At 45.6% G+C, this 26422-nt stretch overlaps 1 protein-coding gene across 3 annotated transcripts in view; it reads right to left on the bottom strand.

Annotated features, from left to right (window-relative positions):
• The window catches only part of BRD1 (bromodomain containing 1), a 552010-nt gene that overhangs the window by 476975 nt on the left and 48613 nt on the right, over positions 1-26422 (bottom strand). For all 3 annotated transcript variants that reach the window (XM_078679620.1, XM_078679637.1, XM_078679628.1), the window contains exon 3: positions 4678-4834. In XM_078679620.1, coding sequence (XP_078535746.1) covers positions 4678-4834 — 157 coding nt within the window. The remainder of the gene's footprint in view (positions 1-4677; positions 4835-26422) is intronic.

Genomic DNA, 26422 nt, shown 5'->3' with positions numbered 1-26422 from the left:
GTGTGACGCAGGAGAAGCTAGCACCCCTAGATGTCTTTTAGCGTAAATGGGAGGTAGATGTGGGGAAAGAGATACCAGACAGGGCCTGGGCCGAGGTAGTGGAAAAGCACCAGGAACGCCCGCTTTCAACTGGTGCACTTTTACATCTGGCAAAGAGCACTGATTCAGATGAATGCCCGCCTGCCAGGGGGAGGGAGTGGACTTTCCTCATATGATCTGGGGGTGCACACAACCAGCTACTTATTGGACTGACGTAGTTACCTTGTTGAATGCGGTAACAGACAGAGAACTAGAGCTGGCAATGGGGCGGTGTGTCCACATACGGCTAAAACTAAGATCACTAGCAAATTTCTAGATTTGGGCATATTGTTGTCCAAAAGAGAAATCACAATGCATTGGAAAGCACGGAGGGCCCCCAACGTCGATAGGTGGAAGAAGGAATTAAACAAATGGGTGGAATGTGATGGGATAGTGCGGTTGCAATTAGCAAAGAGAACAGGTAGCGAGAAGTCATTAGAAGGGGCTCGAGCATGGGAACGATTGGTGGGATTATTAAAAAGACCCAGATGCTAATAGCGATGAGGACAGTGAGACCGCGGTGCCGGTGATAGGACATTGAATAGTTAGCACCTAGCTGCAGCGGAACGTCCACCCCTAGCATCCACATGATATACGGACTTAGGGTAGAGGCCCGCGACCAACCTTACACTTAAGCTTTGATAGGCTACTGACAACTATGCATAACAGATATATCTTGAGTATATTGTACAGCACTGGAAGTGACATACCTGGGGGGAAGATGGGGTGAGGGGAGGATCAGGAGTTTATTTAGAGTAGTAATGTTCCGATTTACATGCTATTATAGATCAAGTTGGTCACTGTTCAGCAAGGGTTACTCCCTTTAATTTGTTGAGCTCTCCATTTTCTTTCAGTCATTGTAAGGTAGAATGCTGATCTGTACAGTAGTCTCCAACTTATATGACTTAACACTGTATATTTGCACTGATCACTGAGCTGGGAATATTAGAAAAAGAATTTTGATATACTGTCATTTGCTGTAGAAACGGAAACATTCAATAAAGTTTGTTTACAAAAAAATATATAGATTCATTCGAATCCACCAAAACATCTATCAAAGCTTGTCTACTCTACATCTGTTCAATAGGTCTCTCCCTACACAAAGAATAATCTTCTCAAAATCTTAGGAAGCAAACACAGTTTTTGGGACCTTTTACGGAGATGGTTACAAACAACACCTTCACTTTCAAAGGAAACAATTTTGCAGCTATGTGATTTAGACAAGCAACGAAGGACAGAACAGTTAGTTTCAGTAGTCTCGCCAAGTCACTGCTAGGAATGACGTCACCCTAAATCCTATTCATTCTATTTTGCAGTCTTCAAATGAGGCCTTTCGAAGAGGAACCCAACAGCCATTATGCTCAAAGCAAAGGCTCATTTAATGATCTGGTCAGAGTCACGCTTGGGATAAGGGTAAAAAGCTGCCTTGCTATGAGGGAGTCAAGAAAAGAGCACAGCTATTAGTCTGAGCTTTTGAAATAGTAGATCTCAATTTTTAATGACAGACATTGCATTAAAAGGCAGGTACGATTTGAAAATCAATGGTAGGAGGACAACAAAGTGGCCAGCACCACAAAATGGTGATAGAAGAGAGATTTGTGAAATGGGTTTAAAATCCTTCCTGTTCAGAAGAAAAAAGTTACTTACCTTGAATTGTAGGTTCTCCAGAATCAGTAGCTTTCATAGATTCACAGGCTTGAATCATCCCAGTCGTTGAGCTCAGAGTTCCACAGTAACATCTCAACAGCAGTTCTAGATTTATATGATCTTAGGCCTGAAACAATGCCTGTTTATTAGCCTAGTCAGGTCTTTTGGAAAGCACCAAAATTCAACCAATCAGAGAAAGCCAGCCTGAAGGCCGTGCCAAGAGAAGCAACCATCTTCCAGATTTTGTTTAGCACTCATGTAAAATAATATTAACATTAGGTGAGCCTCTGAGGGGAAGGAGGGTGGTTTGCATGTGATTCCATGAAATGTACAAATTCTGGTAAATTATAGGAAAGTAATATTTTATTTTCCAGAATAGGATTGTTCATAGATTCACATGCTTGAATCAGTAGCAAGCAGTTATACAAGACAGCCCCCATACATGCAGAAGGTGGGTAATCAATTTAAAGAGGGATCACCTTATTAAAAAAAGGTGGCACAGAACCACTACCTACAGCCGCATCTCTTTGCGCTGACTCCAAACAATAATGCTGAGTAAATGTGTGCATGTTGTTTTAGGTTGCTACACAGCAAATATCCACTAATCCTGCTACCCCAGCGAACAAAGCTGTTGATGTTGACACACTTCTGGTTAAATAAGCTGAAACTCTTGCTTATAAAGGGTGACTAGGCGTATTGTTATAGTGCATAATGGCAGCAGACAACCAACAAGCAAGTTCGTTTTGAAAGAGATTGCCCTCTTCTAGGGGCACTGTAAGCTATAAGAAGTTGATCCGATTATCCAAATTTGCTTGTCTGTCTGCATAAAATTTTAGATTTCATCTAAAGTTTAAGGTATGAAGAACCCTTTCTGCTTTCTTGCTGGGATCTTTAAAGAACATTTTAAGGACGACAAAAGGCCCTTTTAAATTAAAATCTGATGGATTTTAAGGTATAACATGGTCATTAAAATGACTACTGACACAGAATTAAAAAGTAAGGCTTTCACTGTGCAGGCATGAATTTTACTTACTCTTCTTGCAGAGTTTAAAGTTAGTAGAGGCACAAGTTTCCATGATAAAATGTTATGTCTGCTGTTTTTAATGGTTTTAACAGACTTTTCATAAGCTGAGAAAGTACAGTATTAAGTTCCCCTGAATTGGAGGTTGTTTGATCAGTAGGAAAACACTGACCGGTCCTGAAAGGAATTTCTTTCTAATCCTGATTCGACCAAAGAACGTTGATCTTGTACCCTTTTTGTTCCGTGTTATAGCTGCTACCTGGACTTACTGATGCATGAGTAAACCCTGAATGGGCTAACTGTAGAAGGTACGTAAGGAAGTGATATGGAGCCAAGGAGACTGGGTCAAAATCCTGTTGGGGACAGCAAATACAGAAACGTTTTACTTTGTTCTCTAGGACTTAGTTATAGAAATGGCTCAAGCTGCAGCTAAACTTTCCAAGCAGTGAAACTGAGAGTTTAGGAGCCATTCTGATCTGCCTAGATGCTGAGTCCGTATGGAGTACTTGGCAACTGCCGCAAAAAAGAGGATTTAAAAGCAGTGTTTGCTGTAGCAGGAAGCAATTTTCCATACGAGATTAAAAATGGAAAAGGCTATTTTTTTTTGTTTTAATTCTATGGCATCTTTTTATGTTTAATTGAAAAATGTTGTGCACATTCATCAAACATCAACAACTTTATAAGCAACAAAAGGCAGCTTTTCAATGGAAAGGCAGACCCAACTAGATCCACAGAATACAAAGGGGCAGGTTACATGTGGCATGCTCCTCCGCTGCACTGTGCAGTTATCTTTCACCAGGGTCACCCGTCACCCACTCCAGAGCCCTCTACCCAATCGGAAACATGGCACAGGGGTGAATGACAGAGTTAAACTCCAGCATATGCCTTATTAAAGAGAAATATTACTAGGAACAGCGGGTGGGGTAAGTATGGTGTGAAAAATCAAACAATTACAAGAAATGTGTGAGGAGAAGAAGATATCATGGACATGATGGTGAGAGATAAATGGTACATTAATTACTCTGGTGTAATATAAAGTAAATCATAATAGGGCTATTGCATAAAGATCTGTGTTAAGACTATTTTTATTAAATGCAACTACTAATAAGGTGACTTCAATTTGACAAGTCTTGGTTTACTCACTACAACAGAGCCTTCAACTAAGGAAACAAAATCTGAGATTCAGCTAGATTGGAATGATGTTGAGCATAATACTGAACTATTCATTTGTCATTATATACGAGCCGTGACAATGGCCAGAGGTTATATCTCGCCCCATGATATACATTTACTTTTATTATCAATTTGACACAATAAAAAATTTCACATTGTACCATTTTGTGGTACCATGTTGGAAACACAACACAGGCCGTATTAATTCTATACAGCACTCAGCCAATCTCCATAAAGCACTTGAGAGGCAATTTTTCTTTAATACGAAAGCAAGAAAGATTTAGGGACTATTCTTTTCTAGTCATCCTCACCAACGAGGTACAAGGAATTGCAGCATTAGAGATCCCAAAGCTCCACAGCTGAAAAAAATCGGAGTCAATTAAGGAAGGCAAGCAAAGCAACAAACGGATGGGAAAATGTAGACTCACTACGCAATGAGTTGATACTTATTTTAGTTATTTCATTGAAGTAATGGAATGCAGGTGTATAGTTAAGGCCGAAGAAAGATAAAAAATGTGTAGGTAATAACTTTAAAAAACTCTTGAAACAAAACATTCTTAAGCAAATGTAAAGACACATAATTGATTCTCTGTTGGAGAAGAACAGCCAGGCGGTCATGGGCGTTTCACAATTCTGAAGGAATACCATTTTATAACTATCAAGTACATTAAAACACAGTGATCCATTTACACCCTTATAACTCAAAAACTTGCAATGTCAGGTATTCTATTGGAGCTAAAAAACAAAATAAGAAATACCTGCTCCAGATAGCGCTGTGACTGCAATGTTGACTGTAGACGCCTCAACAGAGGGACGCCATTCCGAGACAACCTTTTCAGTAACCAGTAGCTGTGTATTCTTTCCACAAACTGCTTCTTCCGTTGTATGGAAACCTCATTAATGATCTTGTTGAGACTGGAAAGGAGAGGGGGCAGACGTGTAAAATGAACTTATCTATAAGACAATGTACCTATTAATTTCGAAGCAAAAAAATAAAGGCTGTGGAAAAAAATCAAATTAGCAGCAACATTTGTACTGGCAAGCAACAGCTTTCACATCATACATGTAATTCGATTTCTCACAACAGAAACAGAAAGTGGACAAATAAAACAAATGGTAAAGTTGAAATGAGAAGACAAACATACAATCAAGTAGTACACGAAGCTCTATGCAAGAAATATGCAGCACTGGATGGAAAACACTAGTTGTCTAAAGGCAGTTTCTCCTTATAGATAGATCCACATACAACCATATTCTGATTCATGGTCCCCCACTTCTTTAGGGCAGGAATGCACACCAAGTCACCAGATTCCCAACACTGAAAATAGTGAAGTATTTAACTTTTTTAATGCACAACAAATCTACTTGGACCGCAACTGGTACATGCTTCAAAACTGGCTGAAGCAAATCGCAGGCCAAGCTATACAACTACTAATGTTCCAGCAAAATAACCAATAATGAACTATCACAGCCATGTACACAGAGCTGGACTGGCCGTAGCTGGCGTCAGACGTTTCCCTTGGAGGCTGGAAGGGAGGCGGCCGATTTTGCAGTGGTGGGGGGCGTTTTTGTTACTGGGGTCGGGTTTGCAGAAGTGCTGCTATATCGGGCCCCAGTAACAAAAGCAACAGGTGGGACAAAAGCAACAGGTGGGCTGGTCGGTCAAAATGGCCAAGGCTGGTTAGGGTTCCCAGTTCAGTCCTGCATGTATACAAAGTAAGCCAAAGCTCAACATTAAGATACCTGACAAAGTGGTCTCACCGTTTACCCCAAACGGAGACTGAGCATTTGCAAACACATACAAAATCTTGACAGGTAAATGGCAACACCCATACCTGAAAAGAAAGCTCTTGAAAATAAAAAGATTGGAACAACCTATTCTCAGACAACATGTTTATATACTGGAAGAAGAACAAGGCGTTCTATTTAGAACTATATTTGGAAGTGCCTGATGTGTACGCCATGAGGCAGAGTTGAAGTACCCCACACTAGCCTCTCACTGGGTAGCTCCCGAGTAGAACGCTGACAGTGGCACCACATGAGCCAATACATGTTTAGGATGGCAATCAATGCCTCTCTTTCGCCACATTAGCCCTGAACAATGCCCACTTGCCGCTTGGTGGCTGGGGCACTTAGATACATGGACCCTGTTGTGGGAGGTGGATAATCCACCTCTTTTAAACCACCTCTCGCTGCTAAACCACGAGGATCCATTCGCAAGATGGCGCTCACACTAAAACGGAGATAGGACTGGTTTAGAAAGATTCAGAAAGTAAAGAAGAACCAATCTCCTTGGTTTGTAGAAACGTATAGTTTCTTACCGGTCGGTGTAGTTTTGCAACTTGAAGACTTTCTGGATGCACCATGCTGTGCATTATCCGCCATCTAGTGGTTGGGTCTTGAATTGTAGTCTTTTTTCTTTCTTCGTGGTCCAGGTGGGCGTCGACGTCCCACCATTTGGTGTCCTTGGTGACGTCGAAGCGCTTCCGGCAGAAGCTTCCACCTTTGGTCGCCATCTTCGGATTCTTTTTTCTTTTCTTGTGTTATTCTAGTTTTTCCTCTTAATCCATAAATCTTGTTCATCTTTAATCCCCTTCCTCCTTTCTCATCTTTCTGGCGAAAGAGGGTGGGTTCGCTAGTTAATCCACACCAACAGGTAAGAAACTATATGTTTTGCAGCGTGAATCTTTCTGGATTCACTATGCTGTGCATAGACTTTGTTGTGGTTTGTCCTTATTGTGGTGGCTGGGTGGAAGATGAGCACTGGTTAGAGAAAATGTGTTGTAAGACCTTCTGTCCCACTTGCACTTCTTTGTTCATTTGGCTATCCACACAGTAGTGCTTAGTGAACGGTGTGCACTGAAGACCATGTTGCAGCTTAGCAAATGGCTTGAATTGGTGTGTTGTATAGAAATGCAATTGTAGCTCCTTTCTTCCTTGTTGAGTGAGCATCAGCTGCTCCTTGTAACTGTTGGCCAGCTTGTAGTGGCATAGTTTATTTTTTTGTGAAATCCATCGTGCCAATGGTATTCTTGGTGACAGGTCGTCCCAAGAAACTGCTTGTGAAGGAAACAAAGAGTTGCTTTGTCTTTCTGCACTCCTTTGTCCTTTCTATGTAGTGCATCACCGCCCTTCTGGGGTCTAGTGTGTGCAGCGCGCTCTCTGTGCTCGTGGTTGTTTTTTTTTTTTTAAACTAGGTATTTGGATGGTTTGGTTGATGTGAAACCGAGACACCACCTTTGGCATGAAGTGTGGGTCTGTTATCATAACAATCCGATCACTGTGTATCTGCGGGTATGGCTATTGAAGTGTTAGCGCCTGGAACTCACCTACTCGCCAGAGTGATGCGATAGCTACTAAGAAGGCCGTCTTTAGTGTGAGCATGTGCAGTGTAACTTTGTGCATGGGCTCGAAGAGTGTCTTCATCAGTTGGGTCAGCACTACGTTGAGGTTCCATGCTGATGCTGGCATTCTGTTTGGAGGTGCGATTCTCTTCGCCCCTTCTAGAAATCTCTTTACGACTTAGGAGGTGAAGAAGCTTTTCCCCGTTTCTCCTCTAGTGTAGGCCACAATCGCCGCTAAGTGTACTCTTAGGGACGTGTAGCTTAGTTTGCTTTGCAGTAGATGTGTTAAGTATCTCAGCACTGTTGACTCCCTTGTGATCTTTCTTTGCAGTTTCTCTCTAATGCACCATTCTGAGAATCGCATCCACTTTGCTACGTAGCATTTCCTTGTGGTAGGCCTTCTTGCCTCCCTGAGCACTGCCATTGTGCTCGCCGGTAGCTTGAGATGTGCAATCTCTAGGTCTTCAGGAGCCATGTCGCCAGGCTGAGGCTCTCTGGCTCTGGGTACAGTATCCTTCCGTTCGGCATTGTTAACAGGTCCCTTCTCTTTGGGAATTTGAGTGCTGGTGCCTGTGAAATCTCCACAATTTGCGAGAACCATGACCGTCTGGCCCACTGAAGTGCTATAAGTATCATTGACATAATGCTGATCCTGCATTTGCTGAGTACCCTGTGTATCACTTGGATTGGGGGAAAAGCGTATGCAAATGTCTTTGACCAACGTAGCCATAGCTCATTCCCTTGTGACCGGTGTTCTGGTTGTCTGGATGCAAAGTGTTGGCATTTTGGTGTTTGGTGTGTTGCAAAAAGGTCTATTTGTGGTGTACCCCACTTCCGGAATACCTTCCGTAATTCCTGTTGGTTGATCTCCCATTCGTGTGATGCTGACGCCTGCCTGCTGAGTCTGTCTGCCTCCACGTTGTCTTTCCCTGGGAGATGTATTGCTAGTAGGTCTATCTTTAGTGGGATGGCCCATGTCCATATCTCCTGTGCTAGCCTCAATAGCGCTACTGACTGTGTTCCTCCCTGCTTGTTGAAGTAGAACATGGTTGTGGTGTTGTCTGTCTGGATCAACACCCTGTTTCCATAGAGCTGCTTCTGAAAAGCTTTCAGAGCTAGGAACACTGTTTTTAGTTTCAGGTAATTGATGTGCTTGACCACATCCTGTTGTGACCACAGCCCTCTCACCTTGAGCTTGTGCATATGCGCGCCCCACACCAGCTGGGATGCGTCGATTGTGACGGTCACTGTTGGAGTTGGTTGTGTGATTGTTTTCCCCTGTGATATGTTTTGTTTGTTCCACTACCCTATTTCCTGATGCACTGCGTGTGTGACAACCACTAGATCTTCCCAACTTCCGGTTGCCTGTGACCATTGCTGTTGTATCCATTCCTGGAATGGCCTCATGTGTAGTCGAATGTTTTGGACTAGGTGAATACAAGACGCCATAATTTAAATTAGCCTGCTCACCGTCCTCACTGTCAGAACTTGCCCCTTGCGGTAATGGCGTGTTTTCTTCAGTATTGCCAAAGTTCTCTTCCTGCTAGGGAACACTTTGGCCTGCATGGTGTCTATCTCTGCCCCTAAGAATATCTTGATTTGCTCTGGCTCTGTTGATGATTTCTCCCAATGAATCGAGAAACCCAGCCCTGTCAGTATGACCTGCTGGATGTGTAGTTTGCATTGATCGTACGAACTTGCCTTTACAAGCCAGTCGTTGAGTTAGGAGTATACGTGTATCCCTTGCCTTCGTAGGTGTGCTGCGTCAGCTGCTAGGCATTTTGTAAACACCATTGGTGCGGATTTTAGGCCCAATGCCAGTACTGTGAACTGGCAGTGGCTTTGATTGATCGCAAACCTTAGTAGTCACTTGTGTTTGTGGTTGATGGGGATGTGTAAGTATGCGTCCTTTGGTAGCCATGAAGTCTCCTTGCTGTATTTGTGGTATTACCTCTTGTAGGGAAGTAATCTTGAATCTTTGAGTCCTTAAGAATTTGTTCAGAAACCTTAGATCTAGGATAGGTCTTAGTGTTGAGTCCACCTTTGGCACCAGGAAGTAGGTTGAATAAACCCCCTTGTTCCTTTGGATTTGCAGAACCACTTCTATTGCCTCCTTACTGAGCAATTCTTGCGCACCTAGCTGCAAGAGTGAGAGCTCTTTTGCGGAGTGTGCCTTTCTTCTTGGTTTTCTGTTTGGAGGTTGTATTTCCAACTCTATACAGTATCCGTATTGTATGAGGTTTAGTATCCATTTGTCCGATGTGACCTTCCTCCATTCCTGGATGGGATGAAGTCCCTTATTCTTCCCCCTACCGGTGTTGAGCGTTCGAGTTATTGTTTGTCGTTCAATGTTTGGCTGCATTTTTTCTTTTTGTCTGTCCGCCCACCCAGAGGTGTTGCTAGGGTGGGGGCCTGATGCAGGGCGGAGTCACTTGGGTAAGGGCTGCTGTCCTCCCCTTCGTGTTTGTCCTCGTCCGATTCTGCGCCCTCAAAAGGACTGTCCCCGGGGTTGGTAATGCCAGTTTTGCTGCTGCTGACCCTGCTGCTGCTGGCCTTGGTTGTTCCCTTGGTAGTCTTGCTGGAACGTTAGGTGTGATGTGGTCGGCACGTTGCCTCCACTTCTACCATATGGCATCCTTGTGGGTGTGCCTCTTCTCATCCCCCTGAACTGCAGCGTTCCCATGGACCTTGCTGTTTCGTTGTCCTTCTTGAGCTGTGTCAACTTGTCATCCACTGGTGTGCAGAACAGTTGCTCTCCATTAAAGGGTGTATTAAAGATGTTACTTTGTACCTCTTGAATCCCGAATTCTCAGCCATGCGTGTCTTCTCTCAGTCACTCCTGTCATTATTAGCCTGCTAGATGCTTCTGCAGCATCCAGTGCCAAGTTCTTTCCTTCCTCTACCAGGTGAGCAGCTCTTTGTTGGTACTCACCTGGTAGGTGCTTCAGGAGCTGTCCCACTTCATCCCAGTGTTGGTATGCGTGCCTGTTGAGCAGGGCGTTGGAATTCGCAATGCGCCACTGTATAGCTGCATTTCTCTTCACCTATCTCCATGTAAGATCGATCCTCTTTCTCTCCTTGTCTGGAGGTGGTCCGGCATTTGTGGGAACATTAGCCCTTTTCCTAGCTGTTGCTGCAATTATGGAGTCGGCTGGCACTGACCCCTGGATGTACGCAGGGTCCTTTGAAGAATGTTTGTACTTCTTCTCGATTCTAGGTGTCACAGCTTTGCATATTGCTGGCTCCTTAAAGGCCTCTCTTCCCTGGTCCAGCACACTAGGGAGCATGGGCAGGAATTGGCTCCTGCTCTGTTGAGGCAGTACAGTTTCAAGGAGGAAACATGCATTGGGCTTCTCCTCCTCCATTTTCACTCAATAAGTCTGTGCAGCCTTCTGCACGACCATATTGTAGATCCCTATAAGGGAAAGTGTCTACGCCCTCTTCATGCGGTCCGGCGTCGAGATCTTGCCATTCCACGTCTTGTGCCTCTGAGGACGTTGAGTCCCGGTAGGATTGCAGATCTTCGTCGCCTTCTCCCTCAAAATAGTAGTACTCTTCTCCCAGTTCCTCGACCGGTCGGGTGTTTCCGGTGGTTCCGCGTCTTCGTCGTCCCTTTAGACCAGGGGTACTCATAGTACGGCCCGGCAAGCCTTCCCTGGCGGCCCGCGAACCCCCGAGACATCATACCTGTGTTTTACGGGGTTTTTTTAAGTGTCTGCAGCCGCGCAAGAGACTCTGCTGCTCTGTGGGGGCTGCCGGCCGGGCGATCCTAGCAATGGCCAGAGTAAAGCTGCAGGGGCCTAAGAAGAGGTGAAATACAAAGGCCTCATTAACATGCCAATGGTCTTTTGAAGACCTGTGAAGTGCTCGGGTGCGGCTGTGAGTATGTGTGTGCCCCGGCTGGCACACAGGCAGGGTGAGATGACGTGCCCCGGCTGGCACACAGGCAGGGTGAGATGACAGAGGGTGACAGAGGGAGTGGGAGGGAAAGGGAGGGGGAGGGGGACGGAGAGGGACGGAGAGGGAGTGAGAGGGAGTGAGAGGGAGTGAGAGGGAGTGAGAGGGAGTGAGAGGGAGTGAGAGGGAGTGAGAGGGAGTGAGAGGGAGTGAGAGGGAGTGAGAGGGAGTGAGAGGGAGTGAGAGGGAGTGAGAGGGAGTGAGAGGGAGTGAGAGGGAAGGGGTGGGAGGGTTGGGAGGGGTGGGAGGGGTGGGAGGGAGAGTGAGTGAGAGGGATGGAGTGAGTGAGAGGGATGGAGTGAGTGAGAGGGATGGAGTGAGTGAGAGTGATGGAGAGAGTGAGAGTGATGGAGTGAGTGAGTGGGAGGGAGGGAGTTAGAGGGAGTGAGTGAGAGTGAGAGGGAGTGACTGCGAGGGAGTGAGAGAGAGGGATGGTGAGTGAAAGGGATGGAGTGAGTGAGAGGGATGGAGTGAGTGAGAGGGATGGAGTGAGTGAGAGGGATGGAGTGAGTGAGAGGGATGGAGTGAGTGAGAGGGATGGAGTGAGTGAGAGGGATGGAGTGAGTGAGAGGGATGGAGTGAGTGAGAGGGATGGAGTGAGTGGGAGGGATGGAGTGAGTGAGAGGGATGGAGTGAGTGAGAGGGATGGAGTGAGTGAGAGGGATGGAGTGAGTGAGAGGGATGGAGTGAGTGAGGGGGATGGAGTGAGTGAGGGGGATGGAGTGAGTGAGGGGGATGGAGTGAGTGAGGGGATGGAGTGAGTGAGAGGAATGGAGTGAGTGAGAGGAATGGAGTGAGTGAGGGGGATGGAGTGAGTGAGAGGGATGGAGTGAGTGAGAGGGATGAGTGAGTGAGAGGGATGGAGTGAGTGAGAGGGATGGAGTGAGTGAGTGGAGGGAGTGAGTTAGAGGGAGTGAGTGAGAGTGAGAGGGAGTGACTGCGAGGGAGTGAGAGTGAGTGAGTGAGTGAGAGGGATGGAGTGAGTGAGAGGGATGGAGTGAGTGAGAGGGATGGAGTGAGTGAGAGGGATGGAGTGAGTGAGAGGGATGGAGTGAGTGAGAGGGATGGAGTGAGTGAGAGGGATGGAGTGAGTGAGAGGGATGGAGTGAGTGAGAGGGATGGAGTGAGAGGGATGGAGTGAGTGAGAGGGATGGAGTGAGTGAGAGGGATGGAAAGAGTGAGAGGGATGGAAAGAGTGAGAGGGATGGAAAGAGTGAGAGGGATGGAAAGAGTGAGAGGGATGGAGTGAGTGAGAGGGATGAGTGAGTGAGAGGGATGCAGTGAGTGAGAGGGATGGAGTGAGTGAGAGGGATGGAGTGAGTGAGAGGGATGGAGTGAGTGAGAGGGATGGAGTGAGTGAGAGGGATGGAGTGAGTGAGAGTGATGGAGTGAGTGAGAGGGATGGAGTGAGTGAGAGTGATGGAGAGAGTGAGAGTGATGGAGGGAGTGAGTGGGAGGGAGGGAGTTAGAGGGAGTGAGTGAGAGTGAGAGGGAGTGACTGCGAGGGAGTGAGAGTGAGTGAGAGGGATGGTGAGTGAAAGGGATGGAGTGAGTGAGAGGGATGGAGTGAGTGAGAGGGATGGAGTGAGTGAGAGGGATGGAGTGAGAGGGATGGAGTGAGAGGGATGGAGTGAGTGAGAGGGATGGAGTGAGTGAGGGGGATGGAGTGAGTGAGGGGATGGAGTGAGTGAGGAATGGAGTGAGTGAGAGGAATGGAGTGAGTGAGGGGGATGGAGTGAGTGAGAGGGATGAGTGAGAGGGATGGAGTGAGTGAGAGGGATGGAGGGAGGGAGTGGAGGGAGGGAGTTAGAGGGAGTGAGTGAGAGGGAGTGACTGCGAGGGAGTGAGAGGGACTGAGTGGGAGGGAGGGAGTGAGTGGGAGTGAGAGGGAGGGAGTGAGAGGGAGTGAGAGGGAGTGAGAGGGAGGGGTGAGAGGGAGGGAGTGGGAGGGAGTGAGAGGGAGGGAGTGAGTGAGAGTGAGTGAGAGGGAGGGAGTGAGATTGAGGGAGTGAGAGGGAGGGAGTGAGAGGGAGGGAGTGGGAGGGAGGGAGGGAGTGAGTGGGAGTGAGAGGGAGGGAGTGAGAGGGAGTGAGAGGGAGTGAGAGGGAGTGAGAGGGAGTGAGAGGGAGTGAGAGGGAGTGAGAGGGAGTGAGAGGGAGTGAGAGGGAGTGAGAGGGAGTGAGAGGGGGTGAGAGGGAGGGAGTGAGAGGGAGGGAGTGAGAGGGAGGGAGTGAGAGGGAGGGAGTGAGAGGGAGGGAGTGAGAGGGAGGGAGTGAGTGAGAGTGAGTGAGAGGGAGGGAGTGGGAGGGAGGGAGTGCGAGGGAGTGAGAGGAAGGGAGTGAGAGGGAGGGAGTGAGGGAGGGAGTGAGGGAGGGAGTGAGGGAGAGGGATGGAGTGAGTGAGTGAGAGGGATGGAGTGAGTGAGAGGGATGGAGTGAGTGAGAGGGATGGAGTGAGTGAGAGGGATGGAGTGAGTGAGAGGGATGGAGTGAGTGAGAGGGATGGAGTGAGTGAGAGGGATGGAGTGAGTGAGAGGGATGGAGTGAGTGAGTGGGAGGGAGGGAGTGAGAGGGAGGGAGTGAGAGGGAGGGAGTGAGAGGGAGGGAGTGAGAGGGAGGGAGGGAGAGGGAGGGAGGGAGTGAGAGGGAGGGAGGGAGAGGGAGGGAGGGAGGGAGGGAGGGAGAGGGAGGGGGTGAGAGGGAGGGGGCGAGAGGGAGGGGGCAAGAGGGAGGGGGCAAGAGGGAGGGGGCAAGAGGGAGGGGGCGAGAGGGAGGGGGCGAGAGGGAGGGGGTGAGAGGGAGGGGGCGAGAGGGAGGGGGCGAGAGGGAGGGAGTGAGAGAGGGAGTGAGAGAGAGAGAGGGAGTAAGTGAGTAAGTGAGAGTGAGTGAGAGTGAGAGGGAGTGAGTGAGAGGGAGTGAGAGGGAGTAAGTGAGTGAGAGAGGCAGTGCGTGAGAGTGAGAGGGAGTGGGAGTGAGTGAGTGAGTGTGTGAGTGAGTGAGTGTGAGTGTGTGAGTGAGTGAGTGTGTGAGTGAGTGTGTGAGTGGGAGAGGGAGTGGGAGGGAGAGGGAGTGAGTAAGACGGAGAGGGAGTGAGACGGACAGGGAGGGAGAGGGAGTGAGACGGAGACAGAGAGGGAGGGAAAGGGAGGGAGACGGTGAGGGAGGGAAAGGGAAGGAGAGGAAGGGAAAGGGAGGGAGACGGAAAGGGAGGGAGACAGAGGGAGACAGAGGGAGTGAGAGGGAGTGAGATGGAGGGAGACTGATAGGGAGTGAGATGGAGGGAAAGGGAGGGAGACTGAAGGGGAATGACATGGAGGGAAAGGGAGGGAGACTGATGGGGAGTGAGATGGAGGGAAAGGGAGGGAAATGGAGGGGGAGAGGGAGGGAAAGGGAGGGAAATGGAGGGAGAGGGAGGGAGAGGGAGGGAAATGGAGGGAGAGGGAGGGAAAGGGAGGGAGTGAGAGGGAGGGAAAGGGAGGGAGACGGATTGGGAGTGAAAGGGAGGGAGACGGAGGAGTGAGAGGGAGGGAGAGGGAGGGAGAGGGAGGGAAAGGGAGGGAGACGGAGGAGTGAGAGGGAGGGAAAGGGAGTGAGAGGGAGAGGGAGTGAGAGGGAGTGAGAGGGAGGGAAATGGAGGGAGAGGGAGGGAAAGGGAGTGAAAGAGAGGGGGAGAGTGAGTGAGATGGAGGGAAAGAGAGGGAGGGAGAGAGAGAGAGAGAGAGAGAGAGGGAGAGAGAGGGAGAGAGAGGGAGAGAGAGGGAGGGAGTGAGAGAGAGGGAGTGAGACAGTCAGAGTGAGACAGAGGAAGACAGGAGAGAGGGAGGGAGAGAGAGCTAGAGAGAGGGAGAGAGAGCTAGAGAGAGGGAGAGAGACCGAGAGAGAAAGAGAGAGAGAGAGATGTGTGTATGCTGGGACGGCTCAGTGGACGAAGGCGTCCGCTGCAGGGACCTGTGATCAACCTCATGGTCAGTTTTAGGTTGTTGCTCTAGCCCCTCCCCCACTGACCCCGCCCCCCACCGATGCAGCCCTCGGACACAAACCAAACTGTAAATTTGGCCCCCGAGAGAAAGTTTGTGAGTACCCATGCTTTAGACTTTGACCGCGGTTTCGGCGGGATGGTGTATCAACTCATCTTCTCGTCGAAGTCCTTCTTCCGCTGAAGGATACTCGCCATTTCGGCCTCGGGCCTCCTCTTCTTCCTCTCCATCTCGGCGGCATGTTAGGCGTCGAGGGTTGGAGCGCTTCTCTTCGAGGACATCGACGTCTATGTTGGTCCTTCTTTCCTCGGTGCCGAGGTGTCCTTCTCGAGGGAAACCTTCGACGTCTTTTCGAGGGTCTTCACCGATTGGGAGTCCTTTTCGAAGGATCTGCTCGGCTGACTGTCCCTGGAGGCAGTTGCTTTTGTCTAATGTTTCAGCAGCAGAGCTCCATTCGAGGACTTAGCTTCACTTCTACAAGTGTCGCTCTGGGCTTTTGCTTCACTCTTTCGAGTGTTGCTTGGATGTTTAGGGGTCGACGACTCCCTTACCTCCTGCGACATCTTCTTATGGACCTCGTCGACCGTGCAGTCCTTCGGTCCTTTGGCGATGTTGTCCTCTTCTCCACTGGAGAGGCCTAAGTCTCGTAGCGATGGAGGTTCGCCCTTCTCTGCCTCTCCCTTACCCTGAGGGTCTTGGGTGTAAACGCCGAGCAGGCGTTGCAGTCTTCGCTTCTGTGGTCGAGCGGCAGGCAGAGGCTGCAGTCTGGATGCGGATCTTTCTGGGTGTACTTGTGGTGGCAATTGGGAGCGCCCTGCGAGCGCATTCTCCGTTGAATGTCGAGGTTACGTTCGTTAAACTTCTCTCTCGTCGCTCCGGGTACCTGACCTGTAGTCCAGTGTAGTTAAAAACATGATTCTTCGTTGTATATCTTCTATTTTGCTTGAATTCCTCTTCCAAACTCTGGAATTCCTCTGCAACGATCCAGACCCAACAGCAGAAAAAAGAATTTGAAGATGGCGACCAAAGGTGAGAGCTTCCGCCAGAAGCACGTCGACGTCACGAAGGACACCAAATGGTGGGATGTCGACTCCCACCTGGGCCAAAAAAAAAAGAGTAAAAAGACTACAATTCTGGACCCAAACACTAGATGCCGGAATAATGCACAGCATAGTGAATCCAGAAAGATTCACACTGCAAAACCCAAGTACCTAAATAGGCGGCCAATTTGTAATGGTTTAGAGAGAATGATACCCCACCCTACTCATTATAACAACATCCACAAGACTTTATATAGCAAGCTCTTCCGCCGCATTTTTGGTATTTGCAGTAACTTAATTTTCCCCACCTCCATTACACATAGCACACCTATCTGCTGAACATTTAGATTTAGCAAGTTCTTCCAGCGCATACTTGTTATTCGCTAAAGCTACTCTCTCCACACACCCATACCACATGCCCTACCTTGTTGGTAAACATCTAGATGCTATCACCTAGACCCGAGCACCTTTGGGAAAGAGGTCTGTCCCTCTTTATCCTGTCCATCCATATCACACACCATTGCAGTGGGTGAGCTTTTAGATGTTTTTCTCGCTGCCAGGGGCAAGGGTGACAAAGTCACCCACCAGGCTAAATGTAAACCCACTATTTGGAATGCTTATGGCAGCGGAAATCACTGTGTAGCAGATCCTTCATTAACCCCAATACCACGTTGATGCAGCTTTAACACAAAGACAGCTAAAGACCACAACACCAACATCTAGAACTCGGTTTCCATTTGACCCCATCCATTAAGTGGCTCTCATTCGGCTCACGCAGTCATGGAGACTAGGTCGGTAGGAGCTCTTGATAGCATCTTGGAACAGGTAGGCTACAAAGCCTTTAGACGTATATATCTTCCTAATATATCTAAAAAGCCGCCCAAGAGGGTAAAACACAGATTTCTCAAATCTCACCCAGAAACGCTAATTTCGGACCCTTATTTCTGCACTAAAAACCAGAGCAATAACCAGAAACCTCATATTTAGCACGAAAGGAAGGGGATAATAAAGGAAAGCCTTGCTCTCTAGGCTCCTGATCACAGCATCAATGAACATCCTACATGGGCTCAAACTCTCTGTAGCCCCCCTCTCGTGTTTACAGAGCTGACATAACCATCACCCTGTACAAAAACGGGGGTATCATCATTCAATTCCCTGAACACAACCAAGAATTTTTTTATGAAACCTTTTCAATTATCAAAAACACTTTAACTAATAATGATCAGGTCACTGCACAAGGCTGTCTAGTCTCTACAGAGTATCTGCAGGAAAACCCAATTCTACCCCGTCATGCCCTGGCTGCACCAAGTGCTCCTCCCCTCCGCCCCCTCACTGCTTCCCTACTATATACAAAAGCGCAAAACCTCAACACCACATCAACTCAAGGGATCCCAAGGCGTTATCCATGAATCAACAATCTAGAATAAGTTCCTATTAGACATCTAGAAAAGCGATCGCAAGGACTCACACACACGAAAACGACGACCTCATAATTCAAGTGAGCACAAGGCACCACATGTGGCCTGATTGATTGCCCCTGCTATACCTAAAAACTAATATGAAAAATATCCTACAACAAAAGACCAAGCGCTACTACCTATCCAGCTCACCTGCTCTCCGCCCCAACTACTCGAGCCCCATTCTATCGACAACCCAACCTCCACACCATAAGTTCTCCCAGGACAGATGCACACTAACAACTTAGGCATGAGCACACCCCGTCCACTCCCTTCCGGGCCTTTAGTCGTTATCCCAGCACTCTTGTTCTTACACATCGCTAGAAGCAAGGCTTAGCTTTCCCCTTTATTTGTTTAAAATGGACGACGGCCCCCTGTTACTCTTTAGATCAGAATACTCCAACGATTAGAGGACAGAGCGCACGCATAGGGGCACCATGCATAGCTGGATGTTAGCCACTTAAGCGTTTTGACAACAACAGAGCCCCATCAATTCTTGGATTATTGAGTGTTTCACTTGGGCTTTCCCTGAGAAGAGACGTCTATCAGGATAGACTATGAAAAGATGGTATTGGATTACTCCCCCTCACATTGCAGTTTGTTTTTTAAAATGATGATCTGGGGGTATGCTGAATGGGATTGACTCTGCCTAATATGTTTTTTCAGAAACACTGTGCTGTTTAAAACGGAGTGTGGTCTTAATCTGATTTTTTTTTTTTACAGGGATATAGGTCTTTAATTTGTTTGAGTTTTCGTTGTCTGTAATATATTCAATAAACAGATTTGAAACAAAAAAACAAGTGTCCATCACTAAGTCTTCGCCTGCTAACACCAAACCACAACTGAAAGGCATGCTACTCATTTGAAGATCGGCAATTAAACATATGGCGGACATTGCAGACCTAAACCTTACGCATGAGCTGTGGACATAGTAATCCAGACTAGGCTAAATGATGCCTCCTTTCCTGCTCTTGACCTAAAAGTGCCTCTTAATCACGACATCATTAGATTAGACAGACCGAGCAGAACTGGTATCGCTTGCATACACAGAAACAATCTTGCAGTGAAACAGTCACATAAAATAAGCATACCCTCATGTGAATACCTTTGCATAGACATTTCGAGCATCAACAATCCAGTGTGCAAATTACACATGATCTACCACACGCCAGGTGAGAACATCACATTTATATAACAAATGGTGGAATTAATCTCAAACAATGCAGGGAAACAGGTTATGTTATTGCAACTTTTATAGAGTACTTACACCCGTGGGTGTCTTGGCGCTCAACATGGACCCACATCTTCCTCAGAGTCTTCAACCTACACTGGAATGACCCTAATGATCCATCAGTCAACAGCCTTAATGCTTTTAGTGGATCTCAACCTGCCTCTTCTGTGATGGTCCTACACATAACCTGGGTGCGAACTTAGACCGATCATTGCCAAGAGTAATATCATCCAAATGGAAACTATAATTCCATGTGACTGGACAGATCATCACAGCATCATCACCTTCCTCATCACAGAATCAGTAAAGACAAGAAATGCTCAACTAGATAAACCCAAACAATGGAAAAGGAGCTTACAGACTATTAACTGGAACAATCTGACATCCTTCAGCAACATCTGGACTCCTCCCTTGAACATGGCAAATGTCAAAGACCTAACAAATCACTACAACTCCATGATAAACATTTTGGACGCAATTGCACCCTTGCAGCTAAATAGAATGACCACCAAAGACTCCAAACCTTGGTTCACTGGCAGCCTTAATGATGAAAGACGCAAACTTAGACTAGCAGAATGACCTTGGAGATACTCACAGTCCCTCTAAAACCCTGAACACCGAGGATCTATGAGAAGCATCTACAATGAACGTATCAGAAAGCCGAGAGCAATTTCTTCGAAGCCAATTAACCCCTTATGAGCTGCGCTAATTCTCCCGCTGTGTGGGGAAATTTTCGAGTGAGCGGGATTCGGACGTCCCAAGGCCGCCCTCCGCTCACGCCTACAGTCACTTGGGATGCCTTCTCAGGTACTACCCCGAGAATCTGAAACGCACTACCCCCTGCAACTGTGTCATTCTAGAAAGAAGTCAAAAGGATACTGATTAACACATTTCTATGGTAGAGCTCATAAACTATTCTCCTGGACAAGTTCTAATCCTTAGTCTGCAAGCATGCTTATTTCTATCAGACTATTTGCTTAGTTTATAGGATGTGGTTTACCTGGGACCTGAGGTGCTCTCTTTTGGAGTATCACGGATGAACCACCTCTGAAGATGTTGTTATTTTTATAAGAAAAGCGTTATATAAATATTTTATTGTAAAGTGCTTTGATACCTGCAAGGGTCTTGTTTGCGCCATATACAACTTTAAATAAAAATAAATAAATTGTGCCTAGTTAGTCCTGTTTCACCTTTGCCCAACTGCATGCCCTCTAACATGCCAAAGTGCTGTTTATGAAAAATGTGTGGATGTAACAAATTGCTGCACCCTCACAGAAACATGCAGAGAATGACAATCCAAGACAAATAGGTTTTCTTATATTAAATATATTGACATTTACTACATAACATATTTCATAGCAAGAACCCAGCTCATGAGTACGGCATAAAACTTCATAGATTTCTTTTAAAATCCAGAATAAACAAATTTCCATTGTAAGGTCCTGTACTTACTGTGCACAGGAAGGGGGGAGTATGGGGGGGGGGTTCTTCTGAAACGGTATTACCAAAAAAATAGGATGTTCAGGTTAGAGTGGTGAAAGCAGTGAACTGGCCAGTAGTTGGAAACATACTATGAAAAGTGTGGTTTTTTGTTTACTTTGCAAACACATTTGCACAATGATATCATACATATCTAAAATTTGAAACACAGAACGAAAATTGTTCTCAATCACAGAATTATTGGCCCTGTGTTAAAAACAAGACTGGAATCCATAAATATATGGTCAAACATTTATTCAGGAAACATTACAAAAGCCTCAATGCAAATTCATACTTTGACCTTGCAGATGGAGGAGTATACTGAGACCAACTAGATACAAACGTATTTAATATTAATGGCAAGAAATGAAACATATGAACAGGGAGGACTGGAGCCTCTCACTGGTAAGTAAACAGGATTTTAAATCAGATTGGGAAATGAACTATTGCTACACACACACAAACCAAGAGCTAAGCTTCAACTTTACCCAGAGAGACTGTTGCACCAAGATGCACATAGGACAGGTATTTACACACATGCACGTCATGGTACTGCCTCATAGCACACCCATACTCAAAACAAATCGTAACATGTTCTGGTGAAAGGGTGTGCAGGCGAACAAAGCACATTGAAAAAAAGATTCCAAATATACAATAACTGTTAACAAAAGCAAATATAAGAACCAACTAGCACCTTAGTAAGCAATCATTACTGGGCTTGCCACATGTCCACTGAGAAAAGAGTGCCATCTTAATTTCCAATTTCAACATAGAAATAACTGGGCAAATGCTTCACTGTATGGTTAGGAATTGTAGACCAGGATCAATAGAAGAAAAAAATGCTGATTCACTAGACATAAAATCTGTGAAATTCATATACCGAATCTTGACAGGCAGCTTCTCATGCTGGGCTGACCACCATTCGTTAGCCAGATCCCTCAATGTGTCTTGCCTTTCTTCTTTCCAAAGAGAGGCTCTCTATCCGATCATGTGCCATTTGCAGATGGTTACACCTTAATTTCTTGATATAGTCTTCCCTGTTTGGACCTTTTAGAAATGGAACTAGTGTCAGTACCAATGCCATGATTCGTTGATTTACACCATTCTTGATTCACCCACCTGCTCTCTCTTTGTTGTACATGAACCTAAATACATTTCTTCAAAAGAACCATTAACTAAAGTCTCTACTTTGCTTTTACTCAACATCATAGACTTTAATAAATTGTGTCAACACCACTACAGGGTGGAACGCTCAGCCTAAATTAATAACACTGCCCCTACAATCCATGTAGTATTCTCTTGTTTATTAACCATGTCTCCAGGAGTGGGGTTTATGTCTCTACTGGGTAAATGCACCAGGTACTTCAATTATGACCAACTAACATTCAGTGGTGGGTTTTACATTATGACGAATATCACCCTAAAAATATTAAGGATCCACTTGTGTAATTGTACCTATTCTAAATCAAAGCCACAATACTTCATGCTAAAGTGCAGCAAAGTACACCGCACCACATTTGAAGCTTGTCTTTGAACCTCACGCACCTCAACCAACATCTTCCACAAACAACATACTACATCCAACATGCTTACAACCACCAACTCTGATAAGAGCCCAAAAAGATCTGTCGCAAATCAGACTTCTTTGCAGCCTCATTAGCGGAATGAAGTGCTGCTACGTACTACAACTCACTTCATGGAAAGCAAGTTGAAATCAGATTGAGAGTGAGCTGAGGAACATTGCTTTGCTCATTACATAGTAACTGTACTGTTTTGTCCTCCCACGTCTTTTCCTTTTCTACTTCTTTATGGCTTTTCTATTCTTTAATCTTTCTGCAGAATTCCCAGGCTCCCAGACGTCCTCTGGTTAAACTTCCTACTCATGTGATCGAGAGCTTATAGATATTTGGGACCCGTACAATACATTTTCTGTTTCATTGCTAAATCTTTTATTTGCTCCTTTTAGTCATCCTTTAGGATTTTTGCTCGACTAAACACACTTGAGCGCAATCCAAATGTATACAAAAAAAAGCATTTGCAATGCAATAGGTCTCACATTTGCAAGAGTTTAAGCTATTGGCATTGTAAATAGCAATGCCTTTTATTCATCTGTTTTGATAATTAACACATAAATAAAAGGCATTGTCCTTTACCAAGCCAATAGTTCTAATTCTTGTAAATGGGAGACCTATTTCACTTGAAAGCATCCGCCATTGTCCCGGGCTGCTTGAAAGTGAAAGCGCCCATTGCGCGCTGAATGTTGCAGGAAAGCATGTCGTGCCTGCAGTAGGAGAAATTCATTAAAGAAAATAGTGCTTACAGACTAAATAAGACATACTGTGTCACACCGAAGTAAAAGGGCCAGCCCTCATCGGAGGTTACAAATGAAGACAACACAAGCCTATTAACAAATCAGAATAAAGCATTTAGGAAGGATAATGGCACAAGCCAATGACAAATATGGGTGGGCGGGGCTTCAAGTTCATACTCCAATACAGCATGCCTCGCAGAGCAGCGCATGCGCTGCCCAGGCTCGTTCTAAAAAGGGCATCCAGGTCATTCAGAAGATGAGTGTGTGTGCGGTGACACGTACTCAAACATCAAGCATGTGTGAGCAGACTGAATGACACATGTCTCATAACACATACGCACATCAGGATTGATTTTTTTATAATTAATATAAAATATCTTTGGCCATTAGGAAACGGTATGAGTAAGAATTCCCTGTGTTGTCTCACCGTAACTAACGCAAGTCCCTGGTATTTTATTGTTTTTAACATATTGTTCAGAACTGTTTATATGCTATGATAATGTTTTTGTAACGTCTAATGGTGTTATGAATTGATACAAGATTGTTTTTATTCAATTTTAAGTAATATGCACTTTTGAAGGTTATGGATTTAAATCAACTTGGAAATTTTGGAGGTATATTCAACTGCCATAAAGGCCACTAGCACTTTAACTTAGGAATTGACATGGCTCATAGTTTCCCTTCATGATGTTTTTAAGTGTGTTTAGTTATTGTATGTTGGCATTTGGAGTTTGGCATTTTGACCCAGCAAATGAATTTTAGTGAAGTATGTAACGTTATTGTATGGTCATTTGTCCTAGGCTGGAAATCGATGCTGGTGTTGTTGATGTACTGAGTGCTCTTTTTAGGTCTCGACAGAGCCAGCGCATGCGCTGTCTCTGGCGAGACTTTTAGTGAGTGGGCATTTTAAAATGCGACCACAGCTTTCTGTGTGGCCCCAAGCTTGCGAGCACGCGCTCAGCAGCCATCTGGCTTTCCTCACGGCGCGGCACCCCTACAACGTGACTCGCTACGCCCCTCCCCACCACAGAGCACGGGATCGCTTTCACGGCCTCGTTACTATTACGGCCACGCGGCCAAGGCTTGTTATCTATTTCAGCCCAGACGTACAGTCCATCCTGAACATCTCCCAACCACCTGAGCCCTAGCTGTTGAATGACAACCCCTCACCTCCAGTAAGTGTAATTTCTAACCGATCTCTTTCTGCGCCACCTCAGACTACATTTAAGGGGGGTGGATGGAAGCACGTACTATTTAGTCAAATTCTTGTACCTTATCCTTCACGCTCGTTTGCATGTTTGAGGCCTAGACGTCCATCAACGAAGTGGCCAGACATTAGACTATACGGCTTCCTTAGTAAACCATTCACATAAACTGTATCAGCATAATAAACACGGAGGCATGTATTAAGACGTATATATTTACGGGCTTGTTTCTTCTCCGTACCACATTTGCTTAACACATCACAGTTTCATTTCTTAATGCCTTTGAGTTTGTCTGTGAATGAATAAATGAACAAAATTGTCTATGGTGACCTGGTATCCTTTAGCGGTATGCCCTGGTTTGGGGATTGCACTTGCAGGCACTATGAAAATGAAGATCTTACCCAAGTTGGAAAACAACCAGATTTTAACTTTTTATCTAATATTGCATGGTTCTGGAGAATGAAGTAGATGCAGTAGTGAGTTCCGGTTTCACTATTGTGCAGATCGTCACTTTACCTGCGGGAAAAAAGTATTTTTATAATACTTCCCCTAAGTGCTAGTCCACAGTCATAGACAGAGCTCCTGAGGTGGTACCTATGTAGATCCTACAAGCACCTCCCTCCTCCTCCTCCGGTCCTCACTCCCTCCCAACAGTGAAGCTGATCGCCTGATGTGAAGAGTTTCACTATTTGTGAATTGCTATATCTTGATGTGGCAATTGCCCTGGGTACATATCTTCTACGTACAGTTGAATGCTTGTAAATGCATTTCGTTTTTCCATTTTATTTTATTTTTGTTCGGTTATTGTGTCATAAATTATGTATCTTAGCATGCCTACCTATGAAAATAAATAAATAAAAAAGGGTGAGTGCAATGCTTGAGGGGTGGCTACAAGAAAGATCTAAGGCCATGAGTCAGCAATATTCATCAAATTAGCTGAAGCAGTTTGAAGAGACTGGGTAGTACAACTTCTGACAAAGTAAGTTCGGACAAAGACATGGCAAATGCAAAATGCAAATTCTAACACTCCGAAAACACTTTTACATGTGCAAGACAGCCAGTGAAAGGCAGGAATATAAAATTGGACGACCCAGTACACGTACATTGTGTCTATATCCAAGTTCCAGCTGCCAAACACTAAAAGCTTTATTTCTTTGCTGATTGGGAGAGAGCAAACATCCTTGCACAGCGCACCCAGAACTGCTGTCCATTCAGTCTTCTCGTTACCCATACTTGTTTTTGTTAGTAAGGACTATTTGCTCATTAGGTTGTCTTCTTTCTTGCTCCTAGAATCCAGTTGATCAAAACCTCAAATTCTTCCAAGGGAAGGAGATGCTTTCACACTTGTGAGAAACTGACTTAGCTGATAATGTTGGCTCCAACTTTACACTGACGCATTTGCGATTTGTGTAGCTTGTTCAGTAATTTGTTTAATAATAAAACAAGCATTGTCATAGCCAATAGGTCTCGCGTTTGGGACCTTATAAGTTTTTAACCATGCAACAGTTAATGTTGTTGCACCAAGGAGGTTGTGCTGCATAACTAAATACTTATAAGGTCCCAAAAGCGAGACCTTTTGGATATGCCAATGCTTGTTTGTACTCTTTTATGGCTGGTTAAGCCGAATAAAGATTTATTGATGACGATTAATTTTGTTGCCAATTGTGCACAGCACTGGTAAAAAAGCATTTTGCTTTTTACTGAAGCTGTAGTGTATCGCCAAAAAGCACTGACAAAACGAATGTGTCACAAAAGTAGGTTCTTTTGGCTTTCCCAATGCAAGTCAGGTTTAAACTCTGAATGGTTATCTTTTCAGTGTCTTTGTGTTTGTTTCGGTTTATTAACCTGGAAGATAATTTGTCTGATGTAGGAGACTTACTGTTTACTGGTACTTGAAGATAGAGTTAAAAAATAGCTGTGTTTTGCATTAAAAAAATGAGACACGGAACTTTTAGGTGGAGGCATCGCAGGCTGGGTCACAATAACACTACCTTCATCACTAAAAATTATTTAGCAACATTTTCAGACTCTCCTTCCTGTTTGAAACAGGAGAGATGCTCTTTTTGCATTCTTTATGCATGTTATCTATGAACTATCATCATCAGCGCCAAAACGAGCAGTGCAAGTACAACGCACCTAAACTTCAAATGCTTCCCAATAATCTCTTTGCGACATGGCATGCATTTCTCAGACTTTTTCTTCTGTAATTCAACATTGAGGGCCTAAAAACAGACCAGTCTTTGCACCCCTTTCTTCTGTGATGCGGGGAATCCATAAGTTGCACATCAATTGTCCGTATTCCCTGGGTGCCAATGCCCATATAGACAGCAACATCGAAATAGAAACCTGCCCAATCACCAAACACTCTGAAAACATCAAGAAAAAAAAACAACTAAAAAATGCGACAGGACTTAAAATCCTATAATGGTATAAATTCACCAAACAATCTCTGGCACATCCCTCAGAAACCCACGTCAGAGGTGTCACAGATGTACAATACAGA

The sequence above is a fragment of the Lissotriton helveticus genome, chromosome 1_1, assembly GCF_964261635.1.
Source record: "Lissotriton helveticus chromosome 1_1, aLisHel1.1, whole genome shotgun sequence".
NCBI classification, from domain to species: domain Eukaryota; kingdom Metazoa; phylum Chordata; class Amphibia; order Caudata; family Salamandridae; genus Lissotriton; species Lissotriton helveticus.
This window is presented reverse-complemented; position numbering and strand designations above follow the sequence as displayed.